Here is a 15,284-nt window from a genome sequence, read left to right on the forward strand (position 1 = left end):
TACATTTGAGGACAAATAAGAAACTCTTTTCAATATATTAATCATAAAATCAAGATGACTTATCAACACATGAACATTTTGGCTTGGATTTGGTCATCAGTACAACGTGTGTCTAAACCTTGGCCACGGCTAGAAGGGATCCGCATTTCATAGATTTTTCATACTTGTTAATCCCCAGGATCGCCTATTTTAGCCACACCTGTGGTCAGTGGCAGCTGGTCACTAGGGGCGCTTGGGCACCGCCCCCCCTGGTTAAAAGAGAGAAGAACAAGATTTTTTTTTTTTTTTTTTTTTATAGCCCTATAAATAATATAAACATGTTTAAAATGAATAATATTTACTCATTTTAAGTATGTTTGTGTTTCCAATGCACAATATAATGTTAATATATCAAATATAAATACTTGTTTTCCTGAACAGGAAGTGACTCACTGTCTGATAGAGAATATGTTCCGTTACCGTAGCCGCATTTCTCCTCGCCGCATTTCTCTCGGGCTAGACGCAATAGCGCTCTGAGTGCGCGTGCACGCCGTGCACTGTTTCATCGCTGTATCCGTCGCAGCCAATCAGTGCGTAACGCGCTGTGCGTTGAAATATGATGTATTATGATGGAAGCCGGGCGCGATTTGAAGCGGTCTTTTTTTCCGTAGCCGCATTTCGCGGAGACGCTCTCTGATTGGCCGACTGCAGTTTCTACACTGGTTAAGCCACTCTTCGTTCGAAGTAGGTTAAGGACAAGGTAACGTTAGAGTTTGTCTTAGAGCGTGACGGCAAGTTCTTTCGACTGTTACGCTTAGGCACTCTTTCAAAGTTGGTTAAGGTTAGAGTTTGTCTTAGAGCATGGCGATAGAACGCCAGGTAGTTTGCAGGCTGTTCGACGCGGAAATGGGCAAAGACAGACTCATTCATTGAATTCATCACAGTACTGTTGTGTTGTGCTAACAAGCTAATCTGGATGCAGTCTGGACAGAGTGGATAACTGGATATACATCAACAGTCTGGGGACAACAGTGGACATTATACACTTTATCGCCCTCCTCGACCACGTAAACAGTGAGTTAATTCGGTTTCTCTCTCTCTCTCTCTCTCTCTCTCGCTCTCTCCCTCTCTCTCTCTCTCTCTCGCTCTCTCTCTCTCTCTCTCTCTCTCTCACAGCGTGTTGTTAATCTTTCGAGAGAGAGAGAGAGAGTTGAGATCGGGGTGTGAGTGTTTGGAAACATAGCTGCATGGACTCTGTGATCATATTGATTGATGGCAATGGTGATAGTTGTACTGTAACTGTACCTACTTAAATATCCGTATGCTTTTGGTTTCACCGACGCTCTCTGACGCACACAGCAGTGTGTGGTTTCGCGATGCGTGCGCACACGCGTGTTTGTGTGCAGTGTGTGGCATTGTGCTACCTTGGTACATGTACATTTTTGGTATCGATCGACCCCCCTGGAGAAAAATTCACGAGCCGCCACTGCCTGTGGTGACTGGTGGTAAATTCTGTGCATTTTCAAACAGAGTTCCATTCGAAACCACACCCACACCCAAACGAACTGGCATGGTTAAACGGGATAGAAGATAATCCAGCAATAATTTATTAGCATTTTGGATGAAGAAGACCGACGGTAATACTGAGCATAATTTAAAAGATAATGCGTTGGCACGGTTACATTAGTTAAATTGTAGGCTATCTAACTAATGTTAAGTGTTCTAGAGACCTCTGATGAGAAACTGTGAGTGATATTTACTCTTCTTGCACATACACTTTCTCGTCATCGCTGGACTGTCTTCTCGTAAATGGTAAATGGTAAATGGCTGCTTTTTTTATATAGCGCGCCGCTTTTATCCAAAGCCCTTTACAATTTGTTACTCACATTTGACCCACACATTCACTCACACATTCACATTTCACTCACACATTCACTCACACATTCACGGTGCCAACCTGCTCATCGGGAGCAATTAGGGGTTAAGTGTCTTGCTCAAGGACACATCGACACGCTGCCTGGGAGGAGCGGGACTCGAACCGGGAACTTCTGGATTGCCAGACGACTGCTCTACCTCCCGAGCCACTGTCGCCCCTCGTCATCTTGTCTTCTTTTTCTGGTGACTTGAACCCATGATTTTTTATTATGTGCAGGTTCTGTTAATTTTCTTGAATGTTCAGCCATGTTTTTTCAAACTCTCCACCACTGAGAACAGTATCGTCCCCTCTGTTCCGCATTTGACTCGTTTACTATGCGTTGTAAGCATAATTTGCCTACGAGAGCATTACATTTGCATACTGGGCAGGAATGGAGTATCAGGCCACCACCAATGGAAAAGTATATAGAGAAGTGCTTACAGAATGTGAATACATGGAATAGCTATATTGAAACAAAAATGCCAGCAAGAAAAGGTATAGAATATGGTATTTCAAAGCATGTGAATCTTACCTAATCTAAAATAGAGATGACATTTTATTTTTTTGGTGTGTCCCCACCTATTTTCGAAGTTAGAATGCATATACATTCGAGCCATGGCCAAAGACACGTTAAAAAATAAGACCTCAGTGCCGGTCTATGACCTCACTTCTTCATGAAGTGGCTTATAACGTCCATGGGCAGTGGGAAGATGATGGTGGAGTTCTTCTCTGCAGCAATGGTGGTGAGGGTCTGCAAGTAGCGGAGCTGCAGGCCAGAGGGAGACTCAGAGATAATCAGGGAAGCCTCCTTCAGGGCACGAGCCGCATTCATCTCACCCTCCGCTGCGATCACCTGTGTGTAGATAAGAGTTCCGTTAGGATTGCAACACGATAAGTAGTCTATTCACCTTATAGTATACCGGTATGTATGTCTTTACGGATGCGCGCGCGCGCGTGTGTGTGTGTGTGTGTGTGTGTGTGTGTGTGTGTGTGTGTGTGTGTGTGTGTGTGTGTGTGTGTGTGTGTGTGTGTGTGTGTGTGTGTGTGTGTGTGTGTGTGTGTGTGTGTGTGTGTGTGTGTGTGTGTGTGTGTGTGTGTGTGTATATGCAGCAACCGTAAGTGTTTCACTACAATTGAACCCTTGCACTGAAGTACCATATAACTCTGTTTTGTAATTTTTTTTTGGACAGCCCATGTATTTGCAGTCGTAAAGTCAATCCAAACTACTTGGAAATGTGAACATGACACATCAACAAGAAAACAATCAGCCTCTAGGATGGCTATAGGCACTACGTCATCATATTCCAAAAAGCCACTTCCGTGTCCTGTTGCTTCCAGACGGGATATTCAAAGGCAGTAAAATGGTGCAGTGCTGTGTCCCGTGTTGCAGCAATAGAATGTCAACACGGGACACAGCACTGTCAACAAAACAGTCTCTTACTACCGATTTTCTCCATTACCGTTTTTTTTTTTACTATCGTTTTATTATATTTTATTACATTTTTTTGTTTGAGTTATACGAGTTGAGACCCTTTTTCACAGACTTTGAGAAGTCAGCGAAGTAGGATGTCACAGTAAAAAGGGTGACCGGTTCCTTGGCTGTAGCCATTGCTGTTTACATTGGCCGCATTAGACTAAACATGCTAGTGGACATGGAAGTAATTTGTGACGTCACACTAGCCATCCCTATAGTCTTTTAAGTTCTAAATAATTGTTCCTCTGAAAACCTGAAACGGAGTTACATGGTTCTTCGTCTGAGGTGCTCAAATTATTCTATTGAGGGGGGGCCGCCACAGCAAGGTTGTCACCCAATCATCACATCCAAAATAATATCAAAACAGACAATGGTCTCACTGTGTAACAAACAGCTGAAGAGATGCGGCACTGAGCAGCATGCGGCTCCTTAACTCTGCTCAACCTCGCCTCACCTTCCTCCGGACACCCTGGTCCCTGAAGTACTTAATGTAACTTAATCTTACCACGAGTGTTGGGTGGAAATTATTGAGGAAACACATGGTCACCCGCGTGAATGTGCTCTGTCTTTCACAATAAGTATGTGCGTCAAAACTGTCATTGCATACAGTGTAGGCATTTGCAAGCTTGCGCACGCGCGTGTGTGTATTTCTGCTTGTGTACGTCTTGCATGTCTTGACCTTTGCCCTGGCCTCTCGGGAAGCCTCTGCCTCAGCGGCCATGGCTCTCTGCAGCTGATGGGGAAGCTTCACGTCCTTGATCTCCACACGCTCCACCTTGATGCCCCACTGATCTGTGGCTTCATCTAGGGTCGACTGTAAAAGAGAGGCAGAAGATTACGCTCAGTATAAAATTACATTTGGTGTCTCTGTTTTACCTTCAGTGGGTTTCACTGGCGGACTCAGGGGGGGGGGCAAGGGGGCGATCGCCCCCCCCTAGTGCCCCCACGGTTGAAAAATGTGCGCTAAAGTGCCCTTTTGAGTGGCGAAAAATGAGAGGGTGTGCCTATTAGTGCTCTTCCAATGGTTTAAACTTGACCATGTGCCCCCACAGTTGAAAAACATCACGCAAAAGTGCCCTTTTGAGTGAAAAAACTAGAGGATGTGCCCATTGGTGCCCCTCCAATGGTCTAAATGTGACCATGTGCCCCCACAGTTGAAAACATTGCGCTAAACCTAAAGTGCCATTTTGAGTGAAAAAGAACTAGAGGATGTGCCCATTGGTGCCCTTCCAATGGTTAAACTTGACCATGGGCCCCCACAGTTGAAAACATCACGCTAAAGTGCCCTTTTGAGTGGCGAAAATGAGAGGACGTGCCCATTGGTGCCCCTCCAATGGTTAAACGTGACCATGTGCCCCCACAGTTGAAAACATCACGCGAAAGTGCCCTTTTGAGTGGTGAAAATTAGAGGACATGCCCATTGGTGCCCCTCCAATGGTCTAAACACGACCATGTGCCCCCACGGTTGAAAAACGTCATGCTAAAGTGCCCTATTGAGTGGTGAAAACATTGGATAATGGACCTAATCTAATCCAAACTAACTGATGGGGTTAGTTTGGATTAGATTAGGTCCATTATCCATTATCCCTTACCTTCCCTCATCCCCTTTTTTCCCCCTATTTCCCTAGCCCTATTTTTTGTCCTGATTGTGAAGCGACCTTGGGTTCTATGAAAGGCGCTATATAAATTTGATCTAAAAAGCCTTGGTGAAGAGGTGTGTTTTTAGAGCAGTTTTGAAGGTGTCCAGGGCCGGAGCACCGCGGACTTCAGGGGGGAGAGAGTTCCAGAGGGCAGGGGACGCCACGCCGAAGGCTCTGTCCCCGAAAGTCTGTAACCTGGTGCGAGGGATGGAGAGGAGACCCAGATCAGAGGATCGCAGGCTCCGGGATGGAGTGTGCTGGTGGAGGAGATCAGACAGGTATCGGGGGGCGAGGGCATGGAGGGACCCGTAGGTGAGGAGCAGGAGTTCAAAGGCGATGCAGAACTTGACTGGGAGCCAGTGGAGGTGGACGAGGGTGGGGGCGATGTGCTGCCAGGGCTTGGTGTGAGTGAGAACCCTGGCAGCTGAGTTCTGAACATACTGGAGCCCGTCCAGGGCTTTGCCGGGTACCCCGAACAGGACTCTGCTACAGCAGTCCAACCGGGAGGTGATGAACAAGTGGATCAGGGTCTCAGCCACAGAGTCAGAGAGTGAGGGCCGGAGACGGGAGATGCCCCCGAGGTGGCAGAAGGCAGACTTGGTGACGGATTTTATGTGGGAGTGAAATGAAAGTGTGGAGTCAAGGGTGACGCCCAGGTTACGGACTTCGAGAGACGGGGAGATGGAACAGCCGCCAACGTGGAGGAGGAGATCTCGAACCTTCCCGAGCAGTGCCTTGGGGGCCACAACCATGAGCTCTGTCTTTTTGCTGTTCAGTTTCAGTAATTTGGTTGACATCCAGGTTTTTATGGCATGGAGGCAGTTGACTACGGACTGTGGGGGGAGCTGGGAGGATGGTGAGGTGCTGATATAGAGCTGAGTATCATCAGCATAGCAATGAAAGTTGAGTCCGTAGTGACGTATAATCTGACCGAGGGGGAGCATGTAAATGGTGAATAGTAGGGGACCCAGCACGGAGCCTTGGGGGACACCGTGGTTGACTGGGGCCGGGGGGGAGGATGAGCCGCTGACGCTGACAAACTGAGATCTATTTGTGAGATATGAATGAAACCAAGACAGAGCTGTACCAGTGATGCCAAGGTTGTCGGAGAGGCATTTGAGGAGGACTGAGTGGGATATTGTATCGAACGCCGCGGAGAGGTCGAGAAGGATGAGGAGGCTGATGTGTCCGGAGTCTGCAGCAAGGAGGAGGTCATTAGTGATCTTGATGAGGGCGGTCTCTGTGCTGTGATGTGCTCGGTAGGCTGACTGAAGGGGTTCGTAGAGCTCATGGTTGGACAGATGGGTAAGTTAGGTAAGTAAGTTAGTTTAACTGAGGCACAAAGTCCAAGCATGCTGGAAACTTGAGGCACAACTCTGAGGAGCCCTGTCACATTCCATCCATTTAAGTTGTCAGTTTTAGACATGTCCCCTCTTGAATGTACAGATGCCAGAGGGCTTAATGCAGTCTGAGCTGTAAGTTAACCTGCACCCTACTGCTGTATGTGAGGTATATAGCAAGCTTTCTTTGAAGTTGCAAAGCTTGAGTTTGTTTTACCAATTATGCATTACTAAATACTAATGTATGTACACTGCAAGTGCTTTTATTGATGGCAGTATGCAGGCCTGGACTGGCCATTGGGAGCACCGGGAGTTTTCTGGCCTGGCCTGTGCTAAAAAAAATATATTATTTATTATTATATTATTATTTTTATTTTTTCAGGCCACATAACTTAGAAGCAGGACAGGCCAGTGTTTTTAGTTGCAGCGACGCGATAGTTAGATAACCTAAGTGGGGAACAACCAGGAGAACACTGTGACAATCAATCAATCTAATTTAATTGTATAGCACATTTAGACATGACACTTCAACATGACACATGACACATGACACGTCAACCAAAGTGCTTCACAGTAAGTCGCATACTGTAGCAAAAAAAAAGATAAGTGCTCCTAAAATATAAAAAACAGACAGAGAGTACAGAGAGTAAACAGACAGAGAGTAACGCAGTCTAAACAGTCATACATCTGTACATCCCTGTCATCCCCACCTGCCTGAAGAAGTCCACTATTATCCCTGTACCCAAAAAATCCAAGCCTGCTTGCCTCAACGACTACCGCCCTGTAGCTCTCACCTCCATAGCCATGAAGTGCTTTGAGAAGCTAGTAAAGGGCTACATCTGCTCCTCCCTCCCCATCAACATGGACCCCCTGCAATTTGCATACCGCCCCAACAGGTCCACGGAGGACGCCATAGCCCATGTGCTGCACACATCACACCTGGACAAGAGGCAGGGGAACTATGTGAGAATGCTATTCATCGACTACAGCTCGGCATTCAATACCATAGTCCCCTCCATACTCATAGCCAAGCTCAGGGACCTGGGCTTGAACTATGACCTCTGCCAGTGGGTCTTGGACTTCCTGACTGGCAGACCCCAGGTGGTGAGAGCAGGCAACTGCACCTCCTCATCCATCACCCTCAACATAGGGGTCCCCCAGGGCTGTGTTCTGAGTCCCCTCCTCTACTCCCTGTACACACACGACTGTGTGGCTCAGCGGAGTAGCAATACAATCATCAAATTTGCTGACGACACAGTGGTGGTGGGCCTGATCTCTGCCAACGACGAGAGGGCCTACCTGGAAGAGGTCAAGGTCCTGGCGGGATGGTGCCAGGAAAACAGCCTCTCCCTGAACGTCAGCAAAACAAAGGAGATGATTGTGGACTTCAGGAGGTCGGGGGTCAAGGACTACAGCCCCCTCAGCATCGACGGGGCACCGGTTGAGAGAGTCAACAGCTTTAAGTACCTCGGAGCCTACATATCCGAGGACTTGACATGGACCACACACATTGACAGTGTTGTGAAGAAGGCACGACAACGCCTCTACTTCCTCAGGCGCCTAAGGAAGTTCCAAGTCAGTCAGAAGATCCTTAAGAACTTCTACTCATGTACAATAGAGAGCATCTTGACTGGCAACATCACCTCCTGGTTTGGGAATAGCACTGCACAAGACCGAAGCAGACTACAAAGAGTGACACGTTCAGCCGAACGCACAATTGGAGGGGGGCTCCCCACCCTCCAGAACATTTACAACAAGCGTTGCAAGGGCAAGGCTAAGAGAATCATTAAAGACTCCAGTCACCCGAACAACTGCCTCTTTGAACTGCTGCGGTCAGGCAAGCGATACCGGAGTCTCAAGGCGAGCACAGAAAGACTCAGAAGAAGCTTCTATCCCCAGGCCATCAGGCTGCTAAACGAACAATGAACACTACACAACAACAACCACCAAACGCACATAGCACACACATCCACACGCACACACTCACTTTAAACAAACACACTGTAGCACCCACTCCACACACTTTATAGCACACACCCACTTTAAACAAACACACTGTAGCACCCACTCCCCACACTTTATATTTATTGATGAAGGATTGCACTACAACTCGTACACCTTACTGTAAATTGTACCTAAATTGTACCTCATCCCATTTCTGCTTTGCACTATATAGTACTGTACATTAGTACACTACATAGTATTGTATATTATATGGTAACTCAGTTACGTCTATTCTGCATCGAACATTGTACATATGTCTATACCGAACACTGTGACCTCATTTTCTTCTTCTAAATTACATGCTATACTATGTTATTTGATACTATCTTGTCTAGCACAGTCTCTGGAGCGTAACAGTAAGAAGCATTTTGTATGAAAGTATTCTGTACTTCTGTATGACAACTATTAAAGAAACTTAAACTTACATCTTTTATTCAACTTCAGTCCTGATCATAACCATTTAAAGAGTTGTTGTTAAATCTGACATTACAAAAAACTAAAAATCCATCAAAATCAGTGTTGTTGCTAATCATTGACACAGCCTGTAATAATCCCCCCCAGAAAAATCTACATTGCATTTGATATATTGAAAATATAAAAATGTTGTGTTTTTTTAACAATAATTTGTGATGCCATCACACACACTGGCATTTAAAGGGTTATAATTCGAAAATGTATTGAATACGTGGTGGTTATGATCAGGGCTGAAGTTGAATAAAAGATGTACTGTATTGGCATATCATATTTTTATGGCGTTTTTGAAGAGGACAATTTAGTTCCTTAATGGTACAAAAAACTAAAAATCCATCGAAATCAGTGTTGTTGCTAATACTTGACATTATGCTAGCCTGTAATCTGACGCCGGGAGCAATGAACAATGAACAATGAATGTAGAATGCGAGACTGAATTTATAGACATTGGTTGGGCTACATTGGTCGACTGCGTTAGACCTGATATTTAGACCTCATGGGGGGATGCTATTGACATTAAGCGGACTGGCTTCTGAAACTGAACTCTATGCTTCCCAAACAGCCGACGCAGATTATATTTTGCCCGTATTTCTACCGCCTTTTTGCTTTTTTCCATTATTCTTTGATAGCCCTTATCTTACATATGTCTCTCTCTCATTCAAACTGTAGACGTTTCCTCTGTTTAGGGGCTGCTAAATAAACAGAAGGGATCGGTTTGATAGGATAATGAAGGTTCTATATGTACGCATTAGGAGTACTCAATGTGCAGTGACTGGGTCTGAATTTACTAGGCCATTTACCTAGGCCCAACGGACACTCGGGGACAGCTGAAACCAACGCCAACAGCATTAGACATGATTACGACGTACTGAGTGTTTGGCTGAATTTGTGGACCTTGGCTATATTATTATAGTGCGCAGTCACTATAGATTGTCCGCCAATGCCTCAGAAGGGGACTATTGTTTTTTCAATCGGAGGGACTCCTTCAAAAGGAACCATATGCCAATCAGGTTGCTATAGCCATGACCTTGTGAATGATTATGTGCCGTTTTCTTCTGCTCCCTATTTTGTATTTTTTGTTTTTGTTTTTTTATATATGTATATAATCTTTTTCCCTTTTTTCTTATCTTAATTTGTCTTTTCTTTTGTATGTATTTACTTATATACATATGACTCTCTATGCAGGGTGAGCATATTCAGGGTGAACATGCTCCTCTTAATATTTGAATGTCTCAATACACATAAACCGGATAGTACCTATTGGGTAGTGGGGGTTGTTATGTATGCAGGTTTCAAGAAGCACCTAAGGTACTGACTGAACCAATTCAATTTGCACACGCTTCTTTTTACTGTCTTAAGGTATAGGTCTCTGACACTGCCGAATGTGACTAACCATATTACCTCCCTATACCAGTGGCGGCCGCCACTGGGGGGCGCTAGGGCGCCGCCCCCCCTGGTAAAGAGAGCAGGAGAAGAAGAAAATGTTTTATTTTTATTTTTATTTTAGACCCCTAAAAATAAAATAAACATGTTTAAAATGAATAATATTTACTCATTTTAAGTATGTTTGTGTTTCCAATGCACAATATAACGTTAAAATATAAAATATTAATAATCGTTTTCCTGAACAGGAAGTGACGATTCTGTCTGATAAAGAACGTTCCATTACCATAGCCGCATTTCTCCTGCCGTATTTCTCTCGGGCTAGACGCAATAGTGCTCTGAGTGCGCGTCACTGTTTCATCGCTGTATCCGTCGCAGCCAATCAGTGCGTACCGCGTTGTGCGTTGAAATATGATGTTTATGATGGAAGCCGGGCGCGATTTGAAGCGGTCTAGGCAAGCGTTTAGAATTTCCGTCTAGAATTTCCATAGCCGCATTTCGCGGAGACGCTCTCTGATTGGCCGACGCGGCGATGCCAGTTTTTTCCTTAGCCACAGTTTGCAACATGTTCGAGGCTGTGTGTTGTGAACTTGTGATTCAGTCTGGAGTCTGGACAGTGGGCAGTGAGTGGAATGGATATACATCGACAACAGTCTGGGGGACAGTCAGTGGACATACACTTTATTAAGCCCTCCGGCTGGACCACGTTTCAATTAAACAAAGTGAGTTAATTCTCTCTCTCTCTCTCTCTCTTAGCCAACTCAGCTAACTTTAGCTGCTGTTAGCCACTCAGCTAATGCTTAACTAACGCTCTCCTCTCTCTCTCTCTCTCCCTCTCTCTCTCTCTCTCTCTCTCTCTCTCTCTCTCTCTCTCTCTCTCTCTCTCTCTCTCTCTCTCTCTCTCTCTCTCTTCTGTTGTGCTGCACCCGCCGTGGTGTGTCTCTCTCCATCTCTCTCTCTCTCTCTCTCTCTCTCTCTTCTGTTGTGCTGCACCCGCTGTGGTGTCTCTCTCTCTCTCTCTCTCTCTCTCTCTCTCTCTCTCTCTTCTGTTGTGCTGCACCCGCCGTGGTGTGTCTCTCTCCATCTCTCTCTCTCTCTCTCTCTCTCTCTCTCTCTCTCTCTCTCTCTTCTGTTGTGCTGCACCCGCCGTGGTGTCTCTCTCTCTCTCTCTCTCTCTCTCTCTCTCTCTCTCTCTCTCTCTCTCTCTCTCTCTCTCTCTCTCTCTGCCTATGCGTGTGTTTGGAGACGGAGCGAGTTTGTTTCTAACGTTTCTATTTATATATTGTGTTTCAAGTTGTGAATTAGACTGTACTTTATTTGGCCAATGCATGGTACATGTTTGGTATAGCGCCCCCTAGCGCCCCCTCTGGAGAATAATTCAGGAGCCGCCACTGCCCTATACATATTTTAGGTACATTGTGAGGTCCCTGAATTGTGTAACCCCTGAAGCTGCATATACCTCATGTTTATTAATATTTTACTCTTTAAATGTATGTATATAATTTTTTGTTTTTTAAATAGGCAGAAGGAGAAAGGGGGGAAGAGAAGAGAGGAGAGTGGCACCTCTTTTTCAACTATGTTTTGGTTTTGCAATCTTGATATCCCTAGTGGGCTTGGTAGCAGGGGCTAAAGACACTCTCCCCGAGCTGCTGTAAATTGGAGGCGGGCTTTGCCCAGGTCCACGGAATTATAGGCTGACCTATACTGTAACGCCTCGGTTTACTTGTCCACTCTTAACTTTCTATGGTCCACACTCCTTATTGGGAGTCATTGGTAGCGCTTTTATGTCTAATCTCTAATGGATAAGCCCCGAGTTGTGCTGCAAGTATCTTTCATTTTTATACCAGTCTTTTTTTTTTTTATTTAAGCATCCCTTTTGTTGTTTTGGCTTTTATTTCTTATTTTCTGGCAGTTCGAATGTTCTCTTAACACAATTTAAAGGTATATACGTAACCATATTGGAGGCTTTTCGAAATTGATGGGAGAGAGGGGGGGAAAGGGGAGTGAGGATGAAGTCTCCACTGGAAGGAAAGTATCCTGAGAGATACAGAGGCTGTTGCTGTTCCCATAGGGACCAAGGGATGTACCCCCGGGTGAGTATGGTTGTGTATGGTTGTGTGGGTGTATGTGTGTGCGTCAACTCCCCCCCCCCCCCTTTCTCTATCCCCCTCTACCTTTCTCCTCTCTTCTAATGTTTTATCTTCTCAAATCAGGTATATATATACTTGACAGAACATGGCAGTGACGGGCAGGAACATCCGTTTCGTCTCATGGAATGTCAAAGGGATGAATAGCTCTATCAAGGCTAATAAGGTACTTAACCATCTACGACACCTCAAGGGTGACCTTTGTTTTTTACAGGAGACACACATCTGCACCTCAGATATCCCCCGCATTAAGAGAGCATGGATGGGACACGTTTTTCATTCAAAATTCTCAGCAAAAGCCAGGGGAGCTGCAATCATTATACATAGGGATGTACCCTTCGAGCCTGCCACCATTCTAACTGATCTTGACGGACGATATGTTATAGTGTCGGGCAGGCTGCAAAACATTCCAGTGGTTTTGGCCTCAATATATGCGCCAAATTGGGACAATGATAAATTTGTGTCTAACTTATTTTCCTCGATACCTAACCTTAATGATCATCACATAATTATCGGAGGAGACTTTAACCAGGTCCAAAACATAGAATTGGATAGGTCCTCGGATAGACGAACTACCATCTCCAAAGCAGCGAACATCCTGAAATTTCATATGGAACAACTTGGCCTTATAGACCCTTGGAGAGCAAAATTTCCTACCGATAAACTTTTCTCCTTCTTCTCCCATGTCCACCACACGTATTCGAGGATAGACTTCTTTTTGCTAGATGAAAAACTACTACATAATGTAGTCGCTACTAAGTACCATAGTATAGTCATTTCCGATCATGCCCCGACATCCATTGAAATTAACTTCCCCCAGGGTAGAACACCCTCTAAATTTTGGAGATTAAATTCCCACTTACTGTCTGAACCTGAATTTAAGGATTTTATCCATGCACAAATAAAAGTCTTCTTTGAGATAAACGACACACCTGAAGTTGGCAGTGACATGCTCTGGGAGGCCTTTAAGGCATATCTCCGCGGACAGGCCATCTCCTTTACCTCTCATTTTGGGAAGCAGGAACAATCCAAATTAACGGATATATCAGATGAGATTAAACGATTGGACATCCAGTATTCATCTAAACCAACTCCTGCTCTATTCAAGAAACGACTCCAGCTCCAATCATAATATGACTTGCGCTCAACTAGTAAGATCGAGAGACTACTCTTGCACACCAAGCAACGTTTTTTCAAACACGGGGATAAGGCCGGAAAATTACTTGCGTACCAAGCACGAGTGGTGAGTGCCTCTAGACTGATTCCCAAGATAAAATCCCAATTAGGTGTCACTACAACAGATCCTACGGAAATTTCTGAAATTTTCTTTGACTATTATTCCAAACTTTACACGTCGGAATCTTCACAGCAGGACTGGGATCGCCCAAACCCCCTCAAGTCTCTCAAGTACCCTCAAGCAAATAGAGCGGAGGCTGAAGAGTTAGGCACGCCTATAACCATCTCTGAAGTGACTGAGGCAATCAAATCTTTACAAAGTGGTAAATCACCCGGGCCAGATGGCTATACTACAGAATTTTATAAAACTTACTCCGTGTTGGTTGCTCCTTTCCTACTGAGAGTATATAACGACTCCCTTCTAAAGGGCCAAATGCCACCCACGCTATCAGAGGCGTCATTATCCCTACTGCTCAAAAAAGGTAAAGACCCTCTCCTTTGTAGCAGTTACAGACCAATCTCCCTCCTTAATGTGGATTGTAAAATATTGGCTAAGGTCCTTTCATGCCGTCTTCAGAAGGTGGTCCCGTTCCTGATAGACCCGGATCAGACGGGTTTCATCATGGACAGGCAATCCTTCTTTAACACCAGAAGGCTGCTAAATATCCTTTTCACAACCACGACTGGCGCGCCAGAAATGGTACTCTCCCTAGATGCTGAGAAAGCGTTTGACAGAGTGGAATGGAGGTACCTGTTCCATACTCTTGAGAAATTCGGTTTGGGACCGGGTTTTATTTCATGGATAAGACTCCTATACTCGTCCCCGGTGGCCTCGGTGTGAATGGTACCAAGTCGGGCCAGTTTGCGCTCTATCGCGGTACTCGTCAAGGATGCCCGCTTTCTCCCTTGCTCTATGCGCTCGCCGCAGAACCCTTAGCCATTTGGCTTCGCAGTGAGGTTAGATTTGAGGGGATTGAGAGGTTCGGCCTGGTTCATAAACTCTCATTGTATGCCGACGATCTCCTACTTTATGTCTCCAATCTGTCATCGTCCATCCCTGTTATCTTTGATATTCTAGAACAACATAGGCAGCTCTCTGGATACAAACTCAATCTCCAGAAAAGTGAATATTTACCGGTTAATGCGTCTGCGGAACGGCTTCCTCAATCGCTTTTCCCCTTTAAAAGGGCCACGGAAGGATTCACATATCTAGGGATTTTTATGGCCAAATCACAGACGGAACTCTTCGCAAAGAATTTCCGTCCTCTGCTGGAGCGCTTTAAGCTAGATCTGACGAGATGGTCCTCTCTCCCCCTCTCGCTTCTGGGAAGGGTTAACCTGATAAAGATGGTGGTCTTACCCCGATTTCTATACGCTTTTCAGCATATACCAATATTTATTAATAAAGCCTTTTTCACTTCGATTGATCAACTCATATGTTCATTCCTGTGGGGTAACAAAAGAGCACGTATTAAGAGGACGATTATGCAACTTCCCAAATCGGAAGGGGGTCTGGCTTTGCCTAATCTTCGTTATTACTACTGGGCATGTAATATAAACAAACTCCTTTATTGGAGGACCAGGAGGGAGGAAGAAGACCAACCCCAATGGGCTCGGATGGAAGTCTCCTCTTCGAAGTACTCACTCTGGTCTGTGGCAACATCCCAATTACCCATTTCGGTCCCTATTAAACAGGTGGCTCAGAACCAAATTGTGACGGAAACGCTCCGTCAGGGCTAGCTCCAATCTCTCGTA

At 45.3% G+C, this 15,284-nt stretch overlaps 1 protein-coding gene across 1 annotated transcript in view; it reads right to left on the minus strand.

Annotated features, from left to right (window-relative positions):
* Positions 1-222: 222 nt before the first annotated feature.
* stoml3b (stomatin (EPB72)-like 3b) overlaps positions 223-15,284 on the minus strand; it is a 50,213-nt gene continuing 35,151 nt past the window's right edge. Inside the window, exons 6-7 of the mRNA XM_084320728.1 lie at positions 4,048-4,182; positions 223-2,747 (exon numbers count right to left, since the gene is read on the minus strand). Coding sequence (XP_084176854.1) covers positions 2,559-2,747; positions 4,048-4,182 — 324 coding nt within the window. The 3' untranslated portion in view covers positions 223-2,558. The remainder of the gene's footprint in view (positions 2,748-4,047; positions 4,183-15,284) is intronic.

The sequence above is a fragment of the Notolepis coatsorum genome (genome assembly GCF_963971535.1).
Source record: "Notolepis coatsorum genome assembly, chromosome: 8".
NCBI lineage: Eukaryota > Metazoa > Chordata > Actinopteri > Aulopiformes > Paralepididae > Notolepis > Notolepis coatsorum.